General features: G+C 43.1%; 1 protein-coding gene across 1 annotated transcript in view; it reads right to left on the bottom strand.

Moving 5' to 3' along the window:
* LOC137785580 (solute carrier organic anion transporter family member 3A1-like) overlaps positions 1-19,481 on the bottom strand; it is a 29,252-nt gene extending 9,771 nt beyond the window's left edge. Inside the window, exons 1-2 of the mRNA XM_068576945.1 lie at positions 18,836-19,481; positions 13,801-14,260 (exon numbers count right to left, since the gene is read on the bottom strand). Coding sequence (XP_068433046.1) covers positions 13,801-14,260; positions 18,836-18,994 — 619 coding nt within the window. The 5' untranslated portion in view covers positions 18,995-19,481. The remainder of the gene's footprint in view (positions 1-13,800; positions 14,261-18,835) is intronic.
* Between the last annotated feature and the right edge of the window lie 532 nt (positions 19,482-20,013).

The raw sequence follows: 20,013 nt of genomic DNA, 5'->3' as shown, positions 1-20,013 counted from the left end.
TTTGTTTATATTTACTTATTTATTTACATTGTATTTATTGTGTATATATTTATGTTGATATATGTGTATATCAACATAAATGTGTGCTTGTTCATACATTTGTGTGAATATACATCTGTAGAACACATTGGACTGTCTCTCTGAGTGAAATAATAAAAATCCTAATTAAATTTTGTATTTATTCAAATCAACCGACTTAAAAAAAAAGACTTCCATTAAGTGCGTTTCCCCTCATCCTTCAGCAGAGGGCAGCATTGCATCAAGACTGTAAAAGTGGCTAATACTGAAGCCCTTTTTGTTAAATATGTTGTGATATGGAGCTTCCTCCCACACTTCTGTTGGTTAAATCCACTGACCGAGAACGAAATGCATTCTCTTCAACTAAAGATTAAGTGCTGAATTCATGCCACGGGACTTTAAATGTAATCAGATGTCTCCCACTGGCAGATTTATTCACATCGCTGTAATATGCCGCTCATAGGGTTGCACAGAGTAATTGATCTAAGACTAGATTATCCCGCAGGATCATGAATAGTCGAGCAGGAAATGGGTTCTTAGTGTTAGAGCGGCGGGGAGCCCGCTGGTGCAGGAGCTCGGGGTGATTTCCTCTTGAAAAGCAGCGCTGCCCTGCTTTGGCCCAGAGGCTGCGAGGTTTCCAGTAAGCAACAGCAGAATGTGCAGCAGTGTGTGTGTATGTGTGTGTGTGTGTGGCACTGAAACTCAGTTATCCATGCTGGTGGGAAGTGGAACAATAGAAGTGAGCTCCAGAAGCCTGACCGCTAATAAAAGGGCCCAGAGCAGAAGTGGCCGCTCCCACACTGAGCCAACGAGAAGGTCGGTCAATTTGATTTGTTCTTCTTTTTATTCGACGAGGGGTGTAATGATTTGTGGTGTGCTTATCGTCCAGTGATGAATCTGAGAGCGGAAAAGCGTTATTAGTGCATTTCTAAAGATGAAATCTCCATGATATGAGTCAGAGAAGAAGCATTGTGTCTCAAGCAGCCTTTTTTGATTTTCAGGTTCAACCATTTTGAAAATCTGCTTCAATCTGCTTTATCCACAATTATTTAAAAAAAGTACCTTTTCTAATTTATTTGAAAAACACAGTAGAAAGGTGACAGGAAATTAGAGCAGCGAGAGATAAGGAATACTTGAACCGGCCACCTTTGTGATTCATGAGTGTGCCACTTGCATATTCCCTTTTCTCTTAGAGGAACACAGGCAGATGCATGTGCATAATTAGCAACTCTAATGATTACAGTCAGATACATAAAGGTGGACTAGAGAGCCAGCCACATTGTCCAGTTCTCAAGGTTTTTCATTTTGCGCTGACGACAATAGCGGCGAACATGCGCGATGAAGGAGAAATCCCGCTAAGCTTGGTCGTGGCGTGAGGTGAGACGGAGAGCTTGTAATCCTAAAGCGACAGCTGCCATCAGGGAAAGCGTGCAGGACTGATGGCGGTCAGTCTGCGGGTCAGACAGTTGCTGCTTCTGAGGCCACTTCCTCAGAGACACGGCTGAAGGACAGAGGGATCTTTACTGCCATCATGGCCTCCTCGAGCTTTAACCAGAGAAAGTAAAACTTGTATTACTGGAGGTCTATCGTTAAAACTCTAGGCAGTATTTCAATATTGGATTTTGCCAAACGCCTCATCAAGTGTGCATACACTTCAAAAACATACATATATATATATATATATATATATATATATATATATATATATATATATATAAATGCGTATAAGGATGGTCTGTTTGGAAACGCCGGTCAGGAGGTACATCCGACGTGCCGGCTCTGCTCCCATCCTGCACCCGCCTGCCTCAGCAACACAAGGAGGCCTTTGACACTGGAGGAGATACAGGCCTATATATTATCTTACTATTAATTGTATTGGCTATATATATTTATATATACAATATATTTTTATTGTTTTTTTTATTATATATATTGTCTTTTATCCAGTGATAAATCTGAGAGCAATAAGTGTTGATGGTTTATTGTATATATATAAGAAAGTTGGAAGTTTTTTTCATCTGAAATATAAATAAATATTTTGATATACATTTGTGTAATGGAGTCCAGTAATAAATGGTTCATCGTGATTCCTTTTATTGTGATTGTGGACTTCAAGAAGTGTTTTTAAGGTGTGACCGAAACACGGTAACTTTCCCCTTTAATTGTCTAAAAGGGAGGAAAAAAATGACAGAAAATGCTGCAAACTACTGGAACCACTGCGACAATCGTGGAATTTATGATGTACATTTCTGAATACATGAATTACAACAACAACAAAAAGGGTCTGAGGTTGATCTTCGTAGGATTGGTTTAGCTTTTGATTGCTCATTAGAGGCTGCATGTAAATCCCTCTGGATCCATTGACTTTGCAATGATTGCAGTTCTGCCTCATCGTGATGATGAGAGCCGTCCTCAGTGCAGCAGCACTTGTCAATGGAGGGAAACCTCAGGGGACGTAAAGTACAGGGACATGGTTTACAGCTGTGAAACCAGCCGTTCAGAGAGATCATTCTAAAAAAAAAGCCTCTTTAGCAGGGATGACACTATTTGTTACACTAAAAACTGAGAAAGAAAACACCTATAAAGGTGAGACTTCCCATTCCAAAACAATATAAACTACAGGGGTGCATGTTCTTTTTTTGGGAGAAGAAATATGATTACATTAGTTTCTTCATTAAATAACAGTCTTGTCTGGTCTGTACAAGTTATTCAAGGACTTTACCCCCCCTGTGTTTACAATCATCCTTTCAAAATCCTCCATCAGTTGAACTATAGTTCAAGTTATTTAAAAAAAAAAAAAAACGAAGCGAAGCTTATTTCGGAACTAAATTTTTAAACTTTCCATTCCTCAGGCCAATGCAGCCCAATATAAATGTGTCACAGAAGGTGCTTGCATGAGCTTTAAAAAGGGCAGAGCGGAGTGCAGGTGGACATGTGGGAATTCAATCTGACACCCATCTCAAACACACGCTCAGGGCTGTTTTAGCGGGCCATGCTCTGCCCTGCAGATGCTGTGCACTATGAAATATTTCCAGAGGGAACCTTAATGGATTTCCAATGTTTCTATGCAAAAAAAAAAAAGACTGCTGTTGTATCCTTTTTGACAATTTTTTTTCCATCTGCTTTGTCTGAGAGCCTTGGCAATGAACACCACAAGTAGAGCACGGCACAGTAACACGCGCCTGACGGACAACAAGCTAACGGTAGATCACTTTAATTTCATCAGCGACCCCCGAGCGCTCTGTGGCACGGCGTCACGTGAACCGAGATGACTGAAAGTAACTGTGAGAGGAGAAGCACAATTTACAGGATCATTTTTTTAAGTACCGACACTCTGAAAAAAGGCTTTCGCGATGACTGAGACGTCCATGTAAAACTCTGGCAGCTTGTCTGACCCAGCCATTTGGAAATGGCATGTAGAGACACTTCACTTAAACTGAGAGCTTGTAGAGGATGTAACCGCCCCTCCTCTCTGTGGAATCGTATGGCTAAGTGATTTTAATACTGTAGATAATATAGTCCACCACTTGGCCTGAACCTGACATGGGTTTGTTCCCGGAAATAATAGTTTTGCTAATTCCAGGATGTATTTCCTCTGTTTAATTATGCATATAGTCGCTTTTTGTTCTACTATAAAATAGCACTAGGTGTTAAGTATCTCTGCAAAGATTGACTTTGATTGAGGGAAGTTAAATATTGTTAGTAATTCATTTAGTGTACATTTCGTTTACCGTAGATTTAGGTCCGCTGAGAGCCCAAATGCCCTAACTTTCTTCCTGGATCTTGAACGCCTCTGGTTCCCCAAGAGAGGGGTTCTGCTAAAGCAGATGCACCAATACATACAAGCATGTATCGTTTAATCCATAAGTAAGTCATATTTCAGTTTTTTGGCTGGAATGTGGTTGGTATCTTGCTGAGGCTTTGTCTGACAGTGGTTTTGGCGCAATTTGCGGATTACGTAGGTCGTAAGCTTTCTAGAAAGGTGCGGAAATCATGTGTGGCATCAAGCTAGAGATATGAAAATAAGTCCTTTGCGCATATTTATGGATTATGTTATTATTTATGGTTGAATTGTGTTATAAACATGTAAAATGGACTTATATGCTCTTGTAAGGCCAGGCTGTGGAGTTTTATTTGCTATGTCCCATCATTGTCTTTGGTATCAACTCATGGTAGTACGAGGACTTTATAATACTTATAAGAGGACTTATATGGTAAGTATCAAAATACTTTGTGATCGCTGGTCATCAAAATTGTGTCAACCCTATTTATAAGTTAAGAGAAGTCAAAAGTATTACATTCTGTGTGTTCTTGTATAAATTCAATTATATGTTTTGAACTTCACTTAGAATAACTTACCATCACATTATAGTGCATTATAAAAGTGAATATATTGGATTATTAAATCAATACAATGTATTACACTTATAATACACTATGCAAAACTAATATCAGCAAGTAACCAACAATTATGAAGCATTATGACCTTATAAGTCCTTATAAAAAGAATAGTAAACATCCCTGTGGTTTCAAATTGTGAGTCAGTTTTGTGGTTTAAGTCCACTGTGACAGATCACATGATACCATGGACACAATCATTTCAAAACAAAAAGCAGAAACGTGTACATATATTGCAATCCACCAGAACAGTCCAGAAATCCTGCTCATTTTCATAAATGTGGATGGGGCTCTATTTCACTGAAGACTAGGTGTGTATTCAACACCCGGGATGAAGTAAAGTAACAAGCGCTATTCTAAACAGATTTGTCGAGGGTTCTCTAGGAATAACAACACAAATCAATATATACAATGTATTCCGTGTTCTGTAGTCACCTGGTCTTTTTTTTAATATTGTTAACAGTGTTCCTCTCATCTAATAAAAACAGCAGGGACTTGCCAGTGTTCTCTACTCAGCTGCACTGCATGCAGCAGAGGCAAGGTCATACTGTATGAGACAGGGCTCCTCCACCTGGCCACACTGCCAGCACATGAATAATTTCTCACTCAGACTCACATTATGGCACGGTTCACTCACTGGCACTTTGTATCTTGGCATAGGTGCTCCTAAAAGGTGCACATATAAAACAACCTGGGCCGTACTGAGCAGACAGCGTGCGCTGAGTCAGCGTCCATTCCTTCCTCTGCTGTCCTACGGCGGAAGAGTAATAACTCCACTGGAGTAAAAACATTTTGCTGCAGTGGACTCTCTCAGCCTCACAGCGCTTCATTACACGCATTACGGCGATGAATAGCGGCTAAGACGTGAGGCAGGAGAGGGAGAAGCTGACCCAGCGGCTGTAGAGCCGTCGCCCTCCGGTTTTGACTTAACTGTACTGTTATTTACGCTCGGTTACTGTACATTTACAGCGCTTCATTGTGTTGTTGCTGGCATTTAGCTCTGCTGCAGACCGTGAAACGTTCCTGTTGATGCGCAGTCTGGTTCTGAGGCTCTGCGTTCATAGGAAGGTCTGACATGTCACTTTGTCGCCATTTTCAACAGCTGATAAAATAATGTGAGAAGAAGTGCGACAGTGAGTCTGACTAACGATTCACCTGTAAGTGACACGGCAGAGACTTTAGTGTGCTCTGAGCAGAATGCTAAAAGTCGGCGCGCAAGCGTGCTCTCGGGGACGACGGCGACACGACGGGGATGTTTAGCAGGTACGTTCACTGTGTTCGCCATCTCGGTGAAGCAGGTTAGCATGCTAACATTTGCTAACGAGCACTGAACATTAAGTACAGTGGCTCCTGACGGGAATATTAGTTTTGGAGGTTTGGGGCTTATGACAAAGCATTGCACGAAATAAAAAAGTGTCCCCTGATTATGGATCAATTTGGGTTTAAGTGTCTTGCCCCAAGGACACGCCCGACAGGTGGGGATCAAACCTCTCATTGAAGGACGATCCCGCTCCACCATGCTGACCCACGGTCGCCCCCAACAATAACCAAAGTCAGTACGATTTATCCTCTGGGGATCGTGAATGTCCTCACAATATTTCATGGCGATCCATCAGTTGATGAGATATTTCAGTCTGGACCCAAGAGGTGGGCTGACAGGCCATCCCTGGAGGCACGCTGCTAGTGCCGCCGACAAATCATGTGTACAGCTCGACTTTGACTTCAAAGAGCAAATTTAAAAAGGGAAAAATGTAGATTTTCCAAGACTACAGACAATTGCTTATACATTGAGCGGCCTACTGATAGTAGCTAGTGTTCCTGTGGTGCTCGCATAGACTGAAGATGTACATCTTTCTGTTGTGAGATACACACATTTATAAAGCACCACATACTAGACTTCATTAGGATGGAATGCAGAAACTATTCAGGGCTACATTATTGTAAAAAATTTTTTTAAAAAAGGTGCAGAGCATGAATATTGTAATAGAACAGCTGCTTTTCTGTTGGCGGCTGTGTGAGCGATACAGTAGGAGGATCAGTTGCCTTCATCTGGGGTATCAGTCACGCAGTAGACAGCAATCAATAATCCAATTACAATCCGGCTCGGACATTACACTGTAGTCAACAGAGATCAGGAGCTGGTCAGTCTTTCTACGGGAAGCCATTTTCCGGTCATGTATGCTGGAGGTGAAGACTTTAAACATGAAATTTAGACATGGACACACACACGGACGTTTGCTGTATGCGCAAACACAAACACACAGAAATGTCCACGCACTTTAGGAGGCACAGGGGAAGAGTTGGACGGTCCATCCCTTCCCTTTTTTCTGTGTGACAGGGTTTTTACTTTCTTTATTTGGGGGCATTTTGGGATGTCGTATGTGTACAGATTGTAAAGCCCTCCAAGGTAAATTTGTATTTGTGATTTTGGGCTACACAAAGTAAACTGAATTGAATTGAATCAGTCAGTTCATCACTTTCATTCTCACTGAAATATCTCAACAGCTATTGGATGGATGTTGAGATGTGGCACACAAGCCCATATTGTCCAGAAGATGATGATAACATGAGGTGGACATTGGTGTCAGTTATATACAGCCAATAACTTGAATCATCTAATGATTTTCATTGTAGTGTCATCACTAGGCTGTAGCCCAAACCCGCCTCCTCAGCTTTACTTTGTGAAGTGTTAGCATGCCCAACTGAGATGGTGAACAGTGGGAACACCGTAGCAGCGACACATCAGCGAGGGGCTCGTGTTAGTGTGCTGACTTTAGCATGTAGATCAGAGCTCTGTTGTGGCTGAGTGAAGCCTCACAGGAGACAAGGCTGTTGACTCTGGACACACAGATCTCACTCTTTATTGCTTGTGCGATAGTGTATCACTGTCAGTTGTCCTCTGATCTGCCAGATGGCACAATGATCTAATCCCAGAAACCAAAAAAAAAGTAGTCTGCTTCTGTTTACCGGTCAGCTCCCTGATCGGTTGCTCACATTAACTTGAAGAAACACACACACAGTTCTGGACACTTAGTGAAAACATAAACCACATTTGAGCGAGAACAGACTGCAGCACTGACACAGAACAGACGTACAGGACAGGTGTATGCTGGAGGACATGTGCCGTGGGCACCTGAGTGCTGTTTGCTGGTTTGCTCGTGTGTCCTCAATCTGGCATCTGCGCAGTATTGATCCGTGTGGGGGAAAGTGGCCAAAATATTTGGAACCCCAAATATACAAATATATTCCAATACTTTAATACTTTATTGTATGTATTTGGTCAGCAAAGTCTTGGGGAAAAAAATGTACATTTGCAAAAAATCGCTTTTAAAAGATAGAGATAAGAGCCAGATCCTCAAAAAATGCCTCTTCGAGCAGTCAATAACACACGGATTTGGAAAAATTAGGCCCTAAAGAATTGAAATCTGCAACAGGAATCACAATGAAACAAAGCCTTGGCCTGTCACAGGGGGTTTCGGTCAAAAAACTGTGCCGTTCGGTTCAAAAATGGAAAAATTACTGATTTTATGAGGAAAGATTATCTGAATGGGGCATGCTGGGACTTAAAACTGGTGCGGAGGGATTTTCACACATGGTCTCCAAAAGGTTCAGCCTTTGGTTAGATGTTTGCTTAAAACTCCTCCAAACTGCTTATCTGTCACGCTGCATTATTCAGGGTGTAGTCTTACAACTGGGCAAAGGAAGCAGCACATCACGTACTCGTGTACGGAGACGAAGGCTCCGTGTTATTCACGAGCCACAACGGACGACGCAGAAGCCACACTGTAGGAGGTAACCATGGCAATCAATATGCCCGGATTGTTAAAAAAAACTGCGAGCAGGCGAGCAGAGAGGGGGTGGTGTGGAGAAAAGAATAATAGACTATCTGTAAGTGTCAAAGGAAGAAGCTTGGGGGATGTTATGAAAGAGCTGATTCCTTGTGGACGAGCAAAGGACGCTGTGTGTGCACTGAGCCGGGACGTAGAGCGGCGGCCATGATACCCAATCTGAGTCAGAGTTTTAGTCCAAAATGCAATGTATGCAAATGTACAAACAGCTGAAGAATGTAAAAAAAAAAAAAAAACAGAGCATAAAATGATTAAATGGTGGTATTTCTTTAAGGGTTGACGTTAAAAGACGTCCTCGGTCGACTGACTGGCCTGTCGGCTCCAGTCCATCACGGGGACACAGACGATCAGACTCACACTTACGGACAGTTCTGACAAACCGAAATCCCAGTTAGTCATTCTCCACCACACAGTACTGAGTGGAAAGTTCAGATAAATTTTAGATTTTAAACTTTATCCCAGAAAACTAACGTCGGTGGATTTTTCAACCGAGCGATTGTGGTTACGATATTTTCATTGTGTTGCTTTTGTCTGAGTTGTGTGGGTCCCTCCAACTTGATGTTATTAGAGATGGGTGTGTCTAATTGAATATTGGCATGTCTCATTAAAGGAGCATGTCTTATTAAAAGTAGGCGTGTCTTATTTAAGGTGGGCGTGTCTTATTGATGATAGGCGTGTCTCTCTGCTCCAATCCCTGTTTTTTTTTCAACAGGCATGTGTTTGGATACCTGTTTTTGGTTTTATGAGAAGTTATAGGGTAAAATAAAGGAAGAGTACGTCAATTTGCCTTGTATTGTTGTATTTTAATATATTTTAATAAGTATATTTTATCAGGTACATTATATCGGGTCAAATTTAGCCAACGTTAGCAGGATGACATTGTGTGGCTTTGGGTGAAATGTTTTAAATGTTCCCCCTAAGGAAGAATTTTGATATTTTTGGTGATCTGTTGACTTCTCATCTACTCCCATCATCAGGTGGAAATTTCAAGTTGTCCACCAGCTTGGTTCACAACTGAGCTAGTGGACCACATATCTGTGAAACGAATACATTTTCCATAAACCTCAGCTGTATTGTATGTTTAGTGGACTTTTCTCTTTCTCTGGAAAGAACAGGAAGTGCAATCTACAAAACAGATCTACTGTAAGGACTGTAAGGCCACACACATAAAAAGAAGAACCTTAACCTTCATTTAAAATGCAATTTTCTTTTGGAAGACTGGAAGAAGCACAAGCAGGAAGAAAATACATGCTGTTGAAGTTATTTTACAAATGGAACAAATAGGGATTTTGAGACATGGTGAATGTGTAGTTGTGCTAATCCGTTATCACATTACAAATCAATAAATGCAAAGAAATATCAAGCGTAGTGTCGAACAACCGGCATCTGGTATGGGTTGGCCTCTCGCCAAGCTGGGGGGTAGGGTGCTGTGATCGCCCTGTTTGCTCCATCCTCTGTCCATCCCTTCCTCCCTCCATCCCTCCCTCATATCTCCTCCCTCCCTCATCTCTTCCACTCCGAGTGCTGCTGACAGAGACTGTACAGATCAAAGCGTGCACAGAACAAACCGCAGGGCCTTCTCACCCTGCAAGAGGTCCGCGCTGAAACGCAAACAGAGACGCCGCAACTAGCCAGGGACGAACAGAGAAGCCTGCGAGCAGGAGCAGCTAGCCACACGGTAGCCGAGCAGGCTGGCGTTTTCTTTATTTTGTTTTGAGTGCCTTTGATCCTCCCGTACGAGCAAACTGATGAATCCACAAGAAGAAGAAGAAGCTTCAGGACAGCACAAGACCTCTTGCACAATAAAATAAATTACAGCTGAGCTTTGACTTATTGCTGCATCAGCTCTTCGGGGTTTTAATGTGATGGTGGTTTTACTGGTGTACATTATCAGACAATAATTGAATGTCATACTCAGCTGTAAAATGTGCAATTGAGTGCGAACTGCAATAAGAAGAGATGAATGATTGTGGAATTTTAGAGTCTATAACAATGGAAGATAATTACCAATACGATCCCAAGAACAAAATACTCTCCATTTGCCAAAATGGAGGAGAGGACAATTAAATGGTAACTTTTTAGATCAAGCAGTGTACTTTCACACTGACAGGACAATCTTGCAAATGATTTGCTGTTAACCAGCCACAGTTGCATTTTATTTGCAAGCGAAAATACTCCAAATTACCAGATTGAATTACTGGCAAATAGCATACGCAACAAATATTTTCACATTTATATTCCCTACTTTCGTCATAAGTCTGTTTTTTTTTTTGTCTCTCCGTCTCCCCGGCTGGAGCTCTTCTGCTACGAAGCGAACTGGAATGCCTGTCTCTGTACTGTTGCCTTGGCAACTTTGGCAGGCCGACTGTAATGTGTGTTACGTCGACCTCTTTGGTTTGTGTAACTGCAGTCCTCTCTGCTGCTGACCGCTGAAGACCGGCCGAACCAATTTGGGAATAAAAGTGCTCCGCTCGGGGGCACCGGGTGGAGAGAAAGGACCGGATCAGACCGACAACGTCCCCCTGTCGACCACAGCGATAAAGAAAAGCAAATAGATCAAATTAAAATATTCCTTCGTAATCTTACGTTCAGAATGTTTCGCTTGCGCAACCTTAAAATGTGCAGTCCTTTTGTTACGTCACACCGATGTCATTTATTAGCCACTAAATACTGAGCGGCATGCGTGTGACACATCTGCAACAAGATCATAAAATAGCGCAAGTATTGATGGACTCAAGCGTCCCCTCTCACATAACTAACATGTTTAATAGCCGGGGTCATTTCCCTCCACTGGCCCAACTCATTATCGGAGGGGAAGCGCGGGGGGGACGGGGTGGGGGTGCAAAACCAAGTCAATATTGTGCAGTGCAGTATCACAGAAGCTTGTTGCTGGACCTGAGGATCTAACTTTCAGTATTTTTCACCCAAAAATATCAAATAGATGTTCTTATTTTAATTAATTTGGACAACTATGAAGAATCCACGTTGAAACACAACCTCCGCCTGTGAGTCAGCTTCACTACACGTGATGAATGTGTCTTGATGAGTGTCTGAGAGGAGAGGAGCGTGGATTGTTCCCGTGTACCACGCTACTGATTTAAATGACCGCATCCCCTCCAATCAGAGACTGTTTGTGATTGTCGAGGAATGTGTCATCTCAAATCATCTCCTGTGTGTAAACTGAGTGGTTGGACGAAGACGACGCGTTACCGGACGCTCCTGCTTGACAAGCGACTGCGATAACGCCACAGCAATCAGCTTTAAAGAATGCAGGTATATGATTCGTACACTCCTCGGCATTTAGATATTAATCCACACTGGTCCTGCAAAGAGGAACTGTTTTTTTCTTTACTTTTTTTTTCTGCTCCTCTCACAGCTTTGTGGCTCAGTGATTACGAAGCACATTAGAGGCTGAGACTGTAGCGTGAAGGCTCAGTCAAGGTCAGCGTCATTACAGGAAGAGTTATGTCAGGGCCCTACGATTAAGCACCGTGTGGTCATTCCAGTTTAAATATTTTCACATGAGTTGTTGAAATCTTATTCATCCCTACATGATTAGACCCTTTTTCTGATGACAAAATGGGCTTAAATCATCCAAACAATTAAGAAAACTAAGCGATTGTTATATAAAACTGTAAATCCTAGCTCGTTTTATGAAGAAAAAAAGCCCCAAACTGTTTGATTTAGATGTAGTGAACACAATAAGTAAGTGAAATATATGGTTTGGTACATGAAAAAATTAAAATGTTACAGATCTGAGCAAATGTGCCCCAAAGCAAAGTCATCTCCTGAATGTTCTCTGTACTAAACCCTCTATAACTTTCTTCTGCTTCACTTTATCAAAGTCAACCTTTGCAGAGAGAATGTTCACATGTGAATGTTCACATATGGATGTTCACATTACAGCTGCATCATTTCAAAGAAATAATCACCCTGACAGTGATTTTTTTCTAGGTGGACCTTAAACTATTGTTTTCCGTGTGTCATCTTCATTTACTCTTAACGAGCAACAAATAGACAGATATTTGAAAAAAATCTTTTATTATAACATCAAAAGTATTCAAATAGCCCTTGTGGTTGCAGAGATGCTTTAGGTATGACATTATCAAGGAAAGGGTCTAAAAATAGGTTGTGTTTCTATAGGTTAACTAAAGCCTAAAACAGCTTCAGCTCCCAACCACAGCGCTCTCTCTCTCTCTCTCTCTCTCTCTCTCTCTCTCTCTCTCTCTCTCTCTCTCTCTCTCTCTCTCTCTCTCTCTCTCTCTCTCTCTCTCTCTCTCATTCGTCTAACTTATCAAGACTGATATGATTTCTTATGACTTCCAGCCAACTGGAATGCCAAGTTAGACCAAATGTAAGAGCATGAAAAATCAAACTGTTGTTCGATGTGGTTTTGTTTTGGGGATCAGAGCCCTTTGTTTCCTGCTTCTTCATTTTTTTTTTATTACTCGGACTTCTTCTAAGTAGTAGTTGTCAAGTTTAGCCTAGCCAAGGTCAGTGTTGTGGTTGTTTTTTATGTCACAGTCAACAGTAACTTCTGCTTGTACATTTTGCTCCGGCCGTACACTCCATCTTCTGGTGTGGAGGGACAGACTACCGCTGTTACCGGCGTTTCCACCCAGCTCTGATATTGAAGTGATTTCAATAACAGTATATTAGAGCCGACTGGGCGCCTCAGGTTGGCCTAAGAGAAATAGTTGAACAGTTAAACGTTTTGCTAATTCACTTTTAAATGAGGGAATCGATACCCCCCTTGTGTCCGTGCGCTAAACGTGGAGCTAAAGCCAGCAGGCGATGAGCTTAACTTAGCATGAAGAATGGAAACGGGGAAACAGCAAGCCTCGCTCTCTCCAAAGTAAAAAAAAACAGATATATCCTTCTACCTGCACCTCTCAAATGTGACATATTAAATGTATCTTTACATGAACAGAAAAGAAAAGACGACAAGTTGTGGTTTCACAAGTTGTATTTAGGATTTATTTTTAGGAGTTAGATGCTGGAGCTATGCTAGCTTCTAGTCCTTGAGCTAAAGGAGGCTAATTGCCTGCTGGCTCTAGCTTCATACAGCGTACACACATAGAGGTGGTATCAAACTCCATCCTATTCTCAACAGGCCATCAGGCCAAATCATTTTCTCATTTTCCTGAATCCACAACATATTTATCACATCATGATTGTGCATTCACGGTGTTTGACTCTACTTTTAACCCGGAAGGGACATTAAACTGTTTCATCGCGGCTGAGTTCACAGTGATTTCAGTAAGCAGTGATGGAAGCTCCAGAGCAAAAGGCTTTTGATTTGTAAGCATTTTTTGAGGGATTTTCAGGGGATTTTTATGCAATTTTCAGGCATTTTTTGAGAAATCTTTGAGCGATTTTTGTGCAATTCCTGAGCGATGTGTGTGCTCTGCTCAGGTTGAGGATTCAGTGTGAAAAGAATGAACATTATGGACGAATGCAAACAATAACTGCCATAAACACAGACTTCACTATCAGAGTGCGTGTTGCGGTTGTGCGTTAGCTCGGTGCCACTCACCTATATACAGCGAGGAGTCCTTCCTGTGGACGTGGTCGTCGATGTAGGACACTCCCAGGGGCTGGACAGGTGTGGCTCCGATGCCCAGCAGAACCTGGGCCCCGATCAGCAGCAGGTACATCATGTTGGTGTTGGCTCTGTTGCCACATTTGAACCCGGAGTCTCGGTTCTCTGACCTGGAGTTGTTGGAGCAGATGTCCCTGCCGTCCTCGGCGTGCCACGAGTCCCCGGCCTCGTACTCGTACTGGTGGGTCAGGAACTCCGGCAGGGCCGACAGCAGCGCCCCCAGCGCCATGACGATCCCGCCGCAGCCAATCAGCCGGGGCCTGTGGGCCTTGGCGCCGAAGTAGCTGACAAACAGGATGAGGGCCAGGTTGCCGATCTCAAAGCTGCTGGCGATGACGCCCACATCTGCACTCTGGAGGTTGAAGCGTCTCTCCAGAGTGGTCAGAACACTCACCTGGTGGAGGAAGAGAGAGAGAGAGAGAGAGAAAGAAGGAGGGAGAGAGGGAGAGACAGTGTTAGTCGTCTTAAAGCCAGTTAAGATTTCCAATGTCAGCTGACCCACTAACTTTGTCAATGCGGGTTTTATACACATGATTTTATATTCAGAAATGAATAAAGTAAAGTTTCTACAGTATTAATAACTGTACCAAATCTGTCAGAGGTATAAATTACAACATATTTTGTGTTACAGTTCAATGTTTGTGCTAAACATTTATGCCGGCCATCTGCCTCTCCAACCAACAGCAGCAACATGTTTATGACACACAGTAGCTGAGCTGCGCAGGCTCTGCTTCCAACACCTTCATCATCACCCTCCTCCTCCCCACAAAACAGCCCTGAGGCTAGCCTGATGCCAACCTGAGAGGGGGAGAAAAAAGGAATGTGTGCATGTGTGTGGCTTTAGGCAAGAAAACCTCACGCAGCTGTTCTAATTATGAAGCGGACACAAACACGTCGTACCAGCTGTGTTCCAGGGTGTGCAAGTGATGAAGTGGCTCCTTGCATCAAATGTGCTCCGGATCATCTACAGGACTGACGGTAAAAGGTTGGTGGGGAGTTATTTTAAACTTGTATTAATCATTCATCCACAGCAGAAGGTACAGTATGAGCCCCGAGACCTCTTGAAGGTATTCCGGATGAAAAGCAGAATTAAACCATGAGTATGCAGCTGAAAATAGAGCGATTGTGTACATTACGCCTATCGCTCATCCGGTTTGTCCTGTAAAACTACCCATTCTTTTACATTGTCCATTAATATGTCAATTACCAGTTTTTTCTATAAAATGTTTAAAAACTGTAACATGCGCCTGTCACAATTTCCTGAAACCAAAGATAATGACTTTAGTGGGGTTTTTTCGACCAACAATACAGGAACGGCCCCAAAAGCTTAAAATCCGAACTTTTAAGAGGTTGTAACCTTTTGTGCTGGAAAAATCACTGGAGCAATGGATCAACAGGATAACAAATCTGAGATTCAGATCCCTTTTTACAGTTCGCAAATAATGACGACACCACCAAAGATGGCGACTGCAACATAAGAGAAAGCTCAGACCTCCGTGACTTTAGCGAGTCACTAGCTAACGCGGTCACTCGTTAAACTGAAACGTGCAGTTTTCTCTGAAAAGCTTGTGATCCAGCGGACTCCGCTGTTGGAACATGGATTTTGAAAACCTTAACTTGCACCAAGCAGACACTTTGACGCTGTTCACATGTTTTAATGAAATGTTTAAGGCTCGCTCACTTGTCTGGGTGGCCGGGACAAAACGCTGCTTCCTTTGCTAACATTCACAGGCGTATTGTTTTCTGTCTATATGTTTGGGTCCAGTTGAAGAATGTATCCTAAACTTACTCAATAACTATAGTGAAGGAGAAATAACCATGCCCTCTTATGACGCTGCACTTTGAGTCCTAATTGAGTCCTACATGTTAGGTATCAAATTAAACATAACAATCAGGGCTAGAATAACGTATAATCCCCATGTACAACCTCTCAACACAACTCAAACAATGATTAGGATTCGGGGTTAGGGTTTAGGGTAAGGTTATATGGGTTTACTCATGAATCTCTCCACGTCGCCCGATGGCTTCGCAGTTGAATAGAGACCCATGACAGTGCATGGACCGACAAATGTGCTTTAGTAATTCCCCACGCCATAGATCTTCTATGCCCACTAGGAGATGTCTGTAGTAAATCCTATTACATTTTCTGGTACTGTGTTTTGCAAACGGTTTGGTCCGAGTAACTTGGGTAGATGAAGGTGAGAGGAGCAAGGTTAGAGTTGGTCATATTGTTACGGGTTGGTTAAAGCATTAAGAGGAAATATCATACTCAGAAACATCACCCCAATTTTTCAGATTAGAATTGACAACATAAAATACAGAGTAAAAGAAATCAAGAAAACTGTTTTGTAAGCCTCGGCCACCTCTTTTTGTAGATGTTGTCGAACAGACAGTATTGGTGGTGATGTAACAATTCAGAATACAGGATTAAATATAAATGAACCGGTTGAAAAAAAACAACTGGTAAGGGTTAGTGTTGGTTAAATTATTAGTTCAGATAGGTTTTTTAGATCTTGTTGATGTTAGGTGTTGCTAGGTAAGGTGAGAGGAATTGGGATAATGTTTTGTTGTAGGTAGAGGAATGTTTACTTCCTTAATACCCTCAATTCTGCTAAATACAACTTCTTAACTGGTTATTGTGAAAGGAACTGGGTTAAAGTTTAAGAGGGCGACGTCATAATTATTTGTATCCCCCAATCTGCCAATTATTTTCTCAATTAAATGTCAGAATATACTGACACAAATCTGTATCTTCCTAAAGTCCAAGGTGATGTCCTAGGTTTAGGGTTTAGGGTGAGGGTTTGAAGGGTTACGAGTTAAAAGGACTTCAATCTGCTGAAAATATCAGTGTTCTCCACTATTTACTTAAAATTATTACAAATTCATCCTTCCCTGATGTTATAAGCTAAGAAATCACAGTCCAAATGTCGCTGAGGCTAAACAGCAGGATTAAAATGAAGTTTTGCCGCCGGAGAAGATTCATGTATGAAGCTGCTACGTAGGGCGGCAGCTGATGGAGAACAGACACTTTTTAGATTTAAACATTTTAGTCCAGTCCCACGCCAACGATTCTGACAAATACACATCGTTGTCGAGCTTGAGAGAAATCCTTCCACCGTTCCAGTTTGATGTACAGAGGTTGATTTGCAGTGATGGCCGTCGGTCAGTGTAACATTGTCCTCTTTCAAAGTTACTGTAAGTTACTGTGATTTATTTGTTTAAAAAAAACTAAAACATTCTGCTACTGGAAGCTAAAGAACAGAGAATGAATGCACAATGTGAACCAACTATGAGGCAGAATTAAAAAAAGAGACAGGGAAAGATGATGACAAACTACATTTTCTACAGGGGAGGATAGGCAGTGCTTCCACAGTGCTTTTGTCTGCAGCAGGATTTGCTAAAGGTGCACTTTTGGTATTGGAATGCTGGTTTAGAGGAGGAAGATCCACTGCAGTCTTCAAGGTAAACACTTATGCACCTTAAATTTGGGACTGGTGCAAAACACATTAAAACCAGCTCAGTTGTGTTCCTGCCAAGCTGCAGTCTCCACAAAACATCACGGAGGAACTTTTATTTTGGCAAGTTACGCTCTTTTCTAAACAATGCCTTCCATTTTCAACATCTCTGCAGTTTGATACAACTTAGGCTTTACTTTTTTTTCATCGTCCGAAGCTGCACGAATATAACAATTAGATCGGATGGGATCCAAGAAACTAACCTTTGACCTTACCTCTTTTTAAACTGCCTTTCTAGACTGCGCCGATGTGACTATGTATGAAGATGAGTTCTTCATCAAGTGTTGGAGAGTGAAATGAAACACGCCAGTGTGCATGTGCTATTATTAATATTATACTATAAAGACTGTGCTGACACCTGTCAGGGGCTTTGTCTTCTGATCAGGCAGATAATATGCTGCATTTAAGAGGCATCTTTCATATTTATACAGATTTACAGTAAGTGGCCGGGTCATCTCTGACTAATGAAGGCAGACCACACGGATACATTATAACGACTGCTGTGGTCGGCTTCGGCCACACAGTAAACAGCTGACATTGCACTTTAAAACCCATTCATCCCGATCTCGAGCTATGGAACAGGGTTTTTGAAGGTGTTTGGTGTTCGGGGCAATGTCAGTACATGTGAATGAAGATGTATGACAAACATGTTTATTTCCTCCTGGCTTCTAAACTCGTCTGACCCCATCAGTTCATCTCCTGAACACATGTCGTCTGCCGTCACTTTGAAGATATCCGTGCATGAAACAGCACATCAAGCTGTCGGTGGGAATGCAGCAGTGTGAAGACAACAGAAGCTATTGTTGCTTCTGTTGTGGTGATCACGTCATCAGGCCTGTATCTCCTCCAGTGTCAAAGGCCTCCTTGTGTTGCTGAGGCAGGCGGGTGCAGGATGGGAGCAGAGCCGGCACGTCGGATGGACCTCCTGACCGGCGTTTCCAAACAGACCATCCTTATACGCATTTATTTATATATAAATATATAAATTATATATATATATATATATATATATATATATATATATATATATATATATAATTATTTATTTATTTTAAATCTCCACCGACAACGTGGAGCCTGGCCGCTGTGACGCGCTCCGTGTCATGCAGATGGTGCATAGGCCTGATGGATAATACGCAGCAAGTCATCAATCAGGGAAAGCGCCGCGTCCCGTGGCTGCTGGAGGATGTGATTATTCTAATGTGATCAGAATAATATAATTATTAACCGCATCGGCGGCGGCGGCACCGCATCGTTACTCACCGGCTGATTGTGCCGGGTTTGAAGGGCGCCGCGTTAACCCGATGTTACCCGAGTCACACCGAGATGCGACGATCCCGACGGACCAACATTGTGTCCGCGGCGGCTGTTCTGTGTGTGTGTGTTGGGGGTGGAGGGGAGGAGGAAGGGGGGAGAGGAGGAGGAGGAGGGGGGGGGGGGGGGGTGAAACTCACCAGATAGGCGCCCACGGTGCCCTGTGCCAACATGAGCGCGCATTCCGACACCAGGAAGATCTTGATGTTGGAAAAACACGAGGTCTTCTTCTCGCTGTCATCCTGCTCCGGGTCGTCGGTGCTGCTCCGCTCGGTGCAGATCTGGTTTTTCACCTGCATCCTTTTCGGGGCTCAGGCTCCGGTCGGGCTGGACGGCATGAAAGTGAACGGGTCCGGTCCGGCGCAGAGCATCTGGTTGTAATGACGAGCTGCACTGCAGAACGAGTGCGCGAATCTCCTGTCAATAGCGCCGTCTCGGCTGGAATACACAGAGAGAAATACTGCTGTCCACTCAGCATTACGCGCAGTCCGTCAGCGACCTCTCTTCAGCGCCTGTCCAGCCAGTGCGTCTCGGCTACATCACATTTAAATACGTAGGCTACGCGCGCGCGCGTGTGTGTGTATGTGTGTGTGTGTGTGTGCGACGGCTTCTGATGCCCGACGTAGAACTACAAGGACGCCGTTTTTTTTTCTTTCTCCCCTACATCCGGGATGTCTCCACCCAGGACCGGTGCCGACTGGATTTTTTGGTTCCTCAGCCCCGGTTCCGATCCGCAGCTCTGCGTCCTTCAAAGCGGTGTTGTGACGCGCCTCCTCTTCCTCCTCCCCATCCACGGACCGAAAGCACGACGAGGGAGGCGTAAGCTCTCTCTCTCTCTCTCTCTCTCTCTCTCTCTCTCTCTCTCTCTCTCTCTCTCTCTCTCTCTCTCTCTCTCTCTCTCTCTCTCTCTCTCTCTCTCTCTCTCTCTCTCTCTCTCTCTCTCTCTCTCCGTGTCTGTTCGTCTGTTCCTCCCCCTTCTTCACCTGTGCAGACTTTCAGCTTCATCATTGCTTTCCCGAAAAGATGGCAACGTTTCATCGGAACACACTGACTCCCCATGAGGCACGCACTGACACGTCCACTGGCGTGACGTGACACAGCACATCCTCACTGATCTCATCGAGGATCTTATAGATCCGGCTGCTTTGCAGATGAATAAATATACGTGGTACAGGCCATCACTAGACTCCTCTTGGACCAGATCAGTATTCTAGAGTTCATGTGTTTTCTTATTTTGGGACACACAGCAGTCAGTCCGGCCTCCTTTGCCGCACAACTCTGCTGTTTTCCAGTATTTTATTTGCACTAAAACTGAAAT

The sequence above is a fragment of the Clinocottus analis genome, unplaced genomic scaffold (genome assembly GCF_023055335.1).
Source record: "Clinocottus analis isolate CAN_PGR_092001 unplaced genomic scaffold, fCliAna1.0.p SCAF_1, whole genome shotgun sequence".
NCBI classification, from domain to species: domain Eukaryota; kingdom Metazoa; phylum Chordata; class Actinopteri; order Perciformes; family Cottidae; genus Clinocottus; species Clinocottus analis.
Note: the sequence above shows the minus strand (reverse complement) of the source record. Positions and strands in the feature narration are given on the sequence as shown.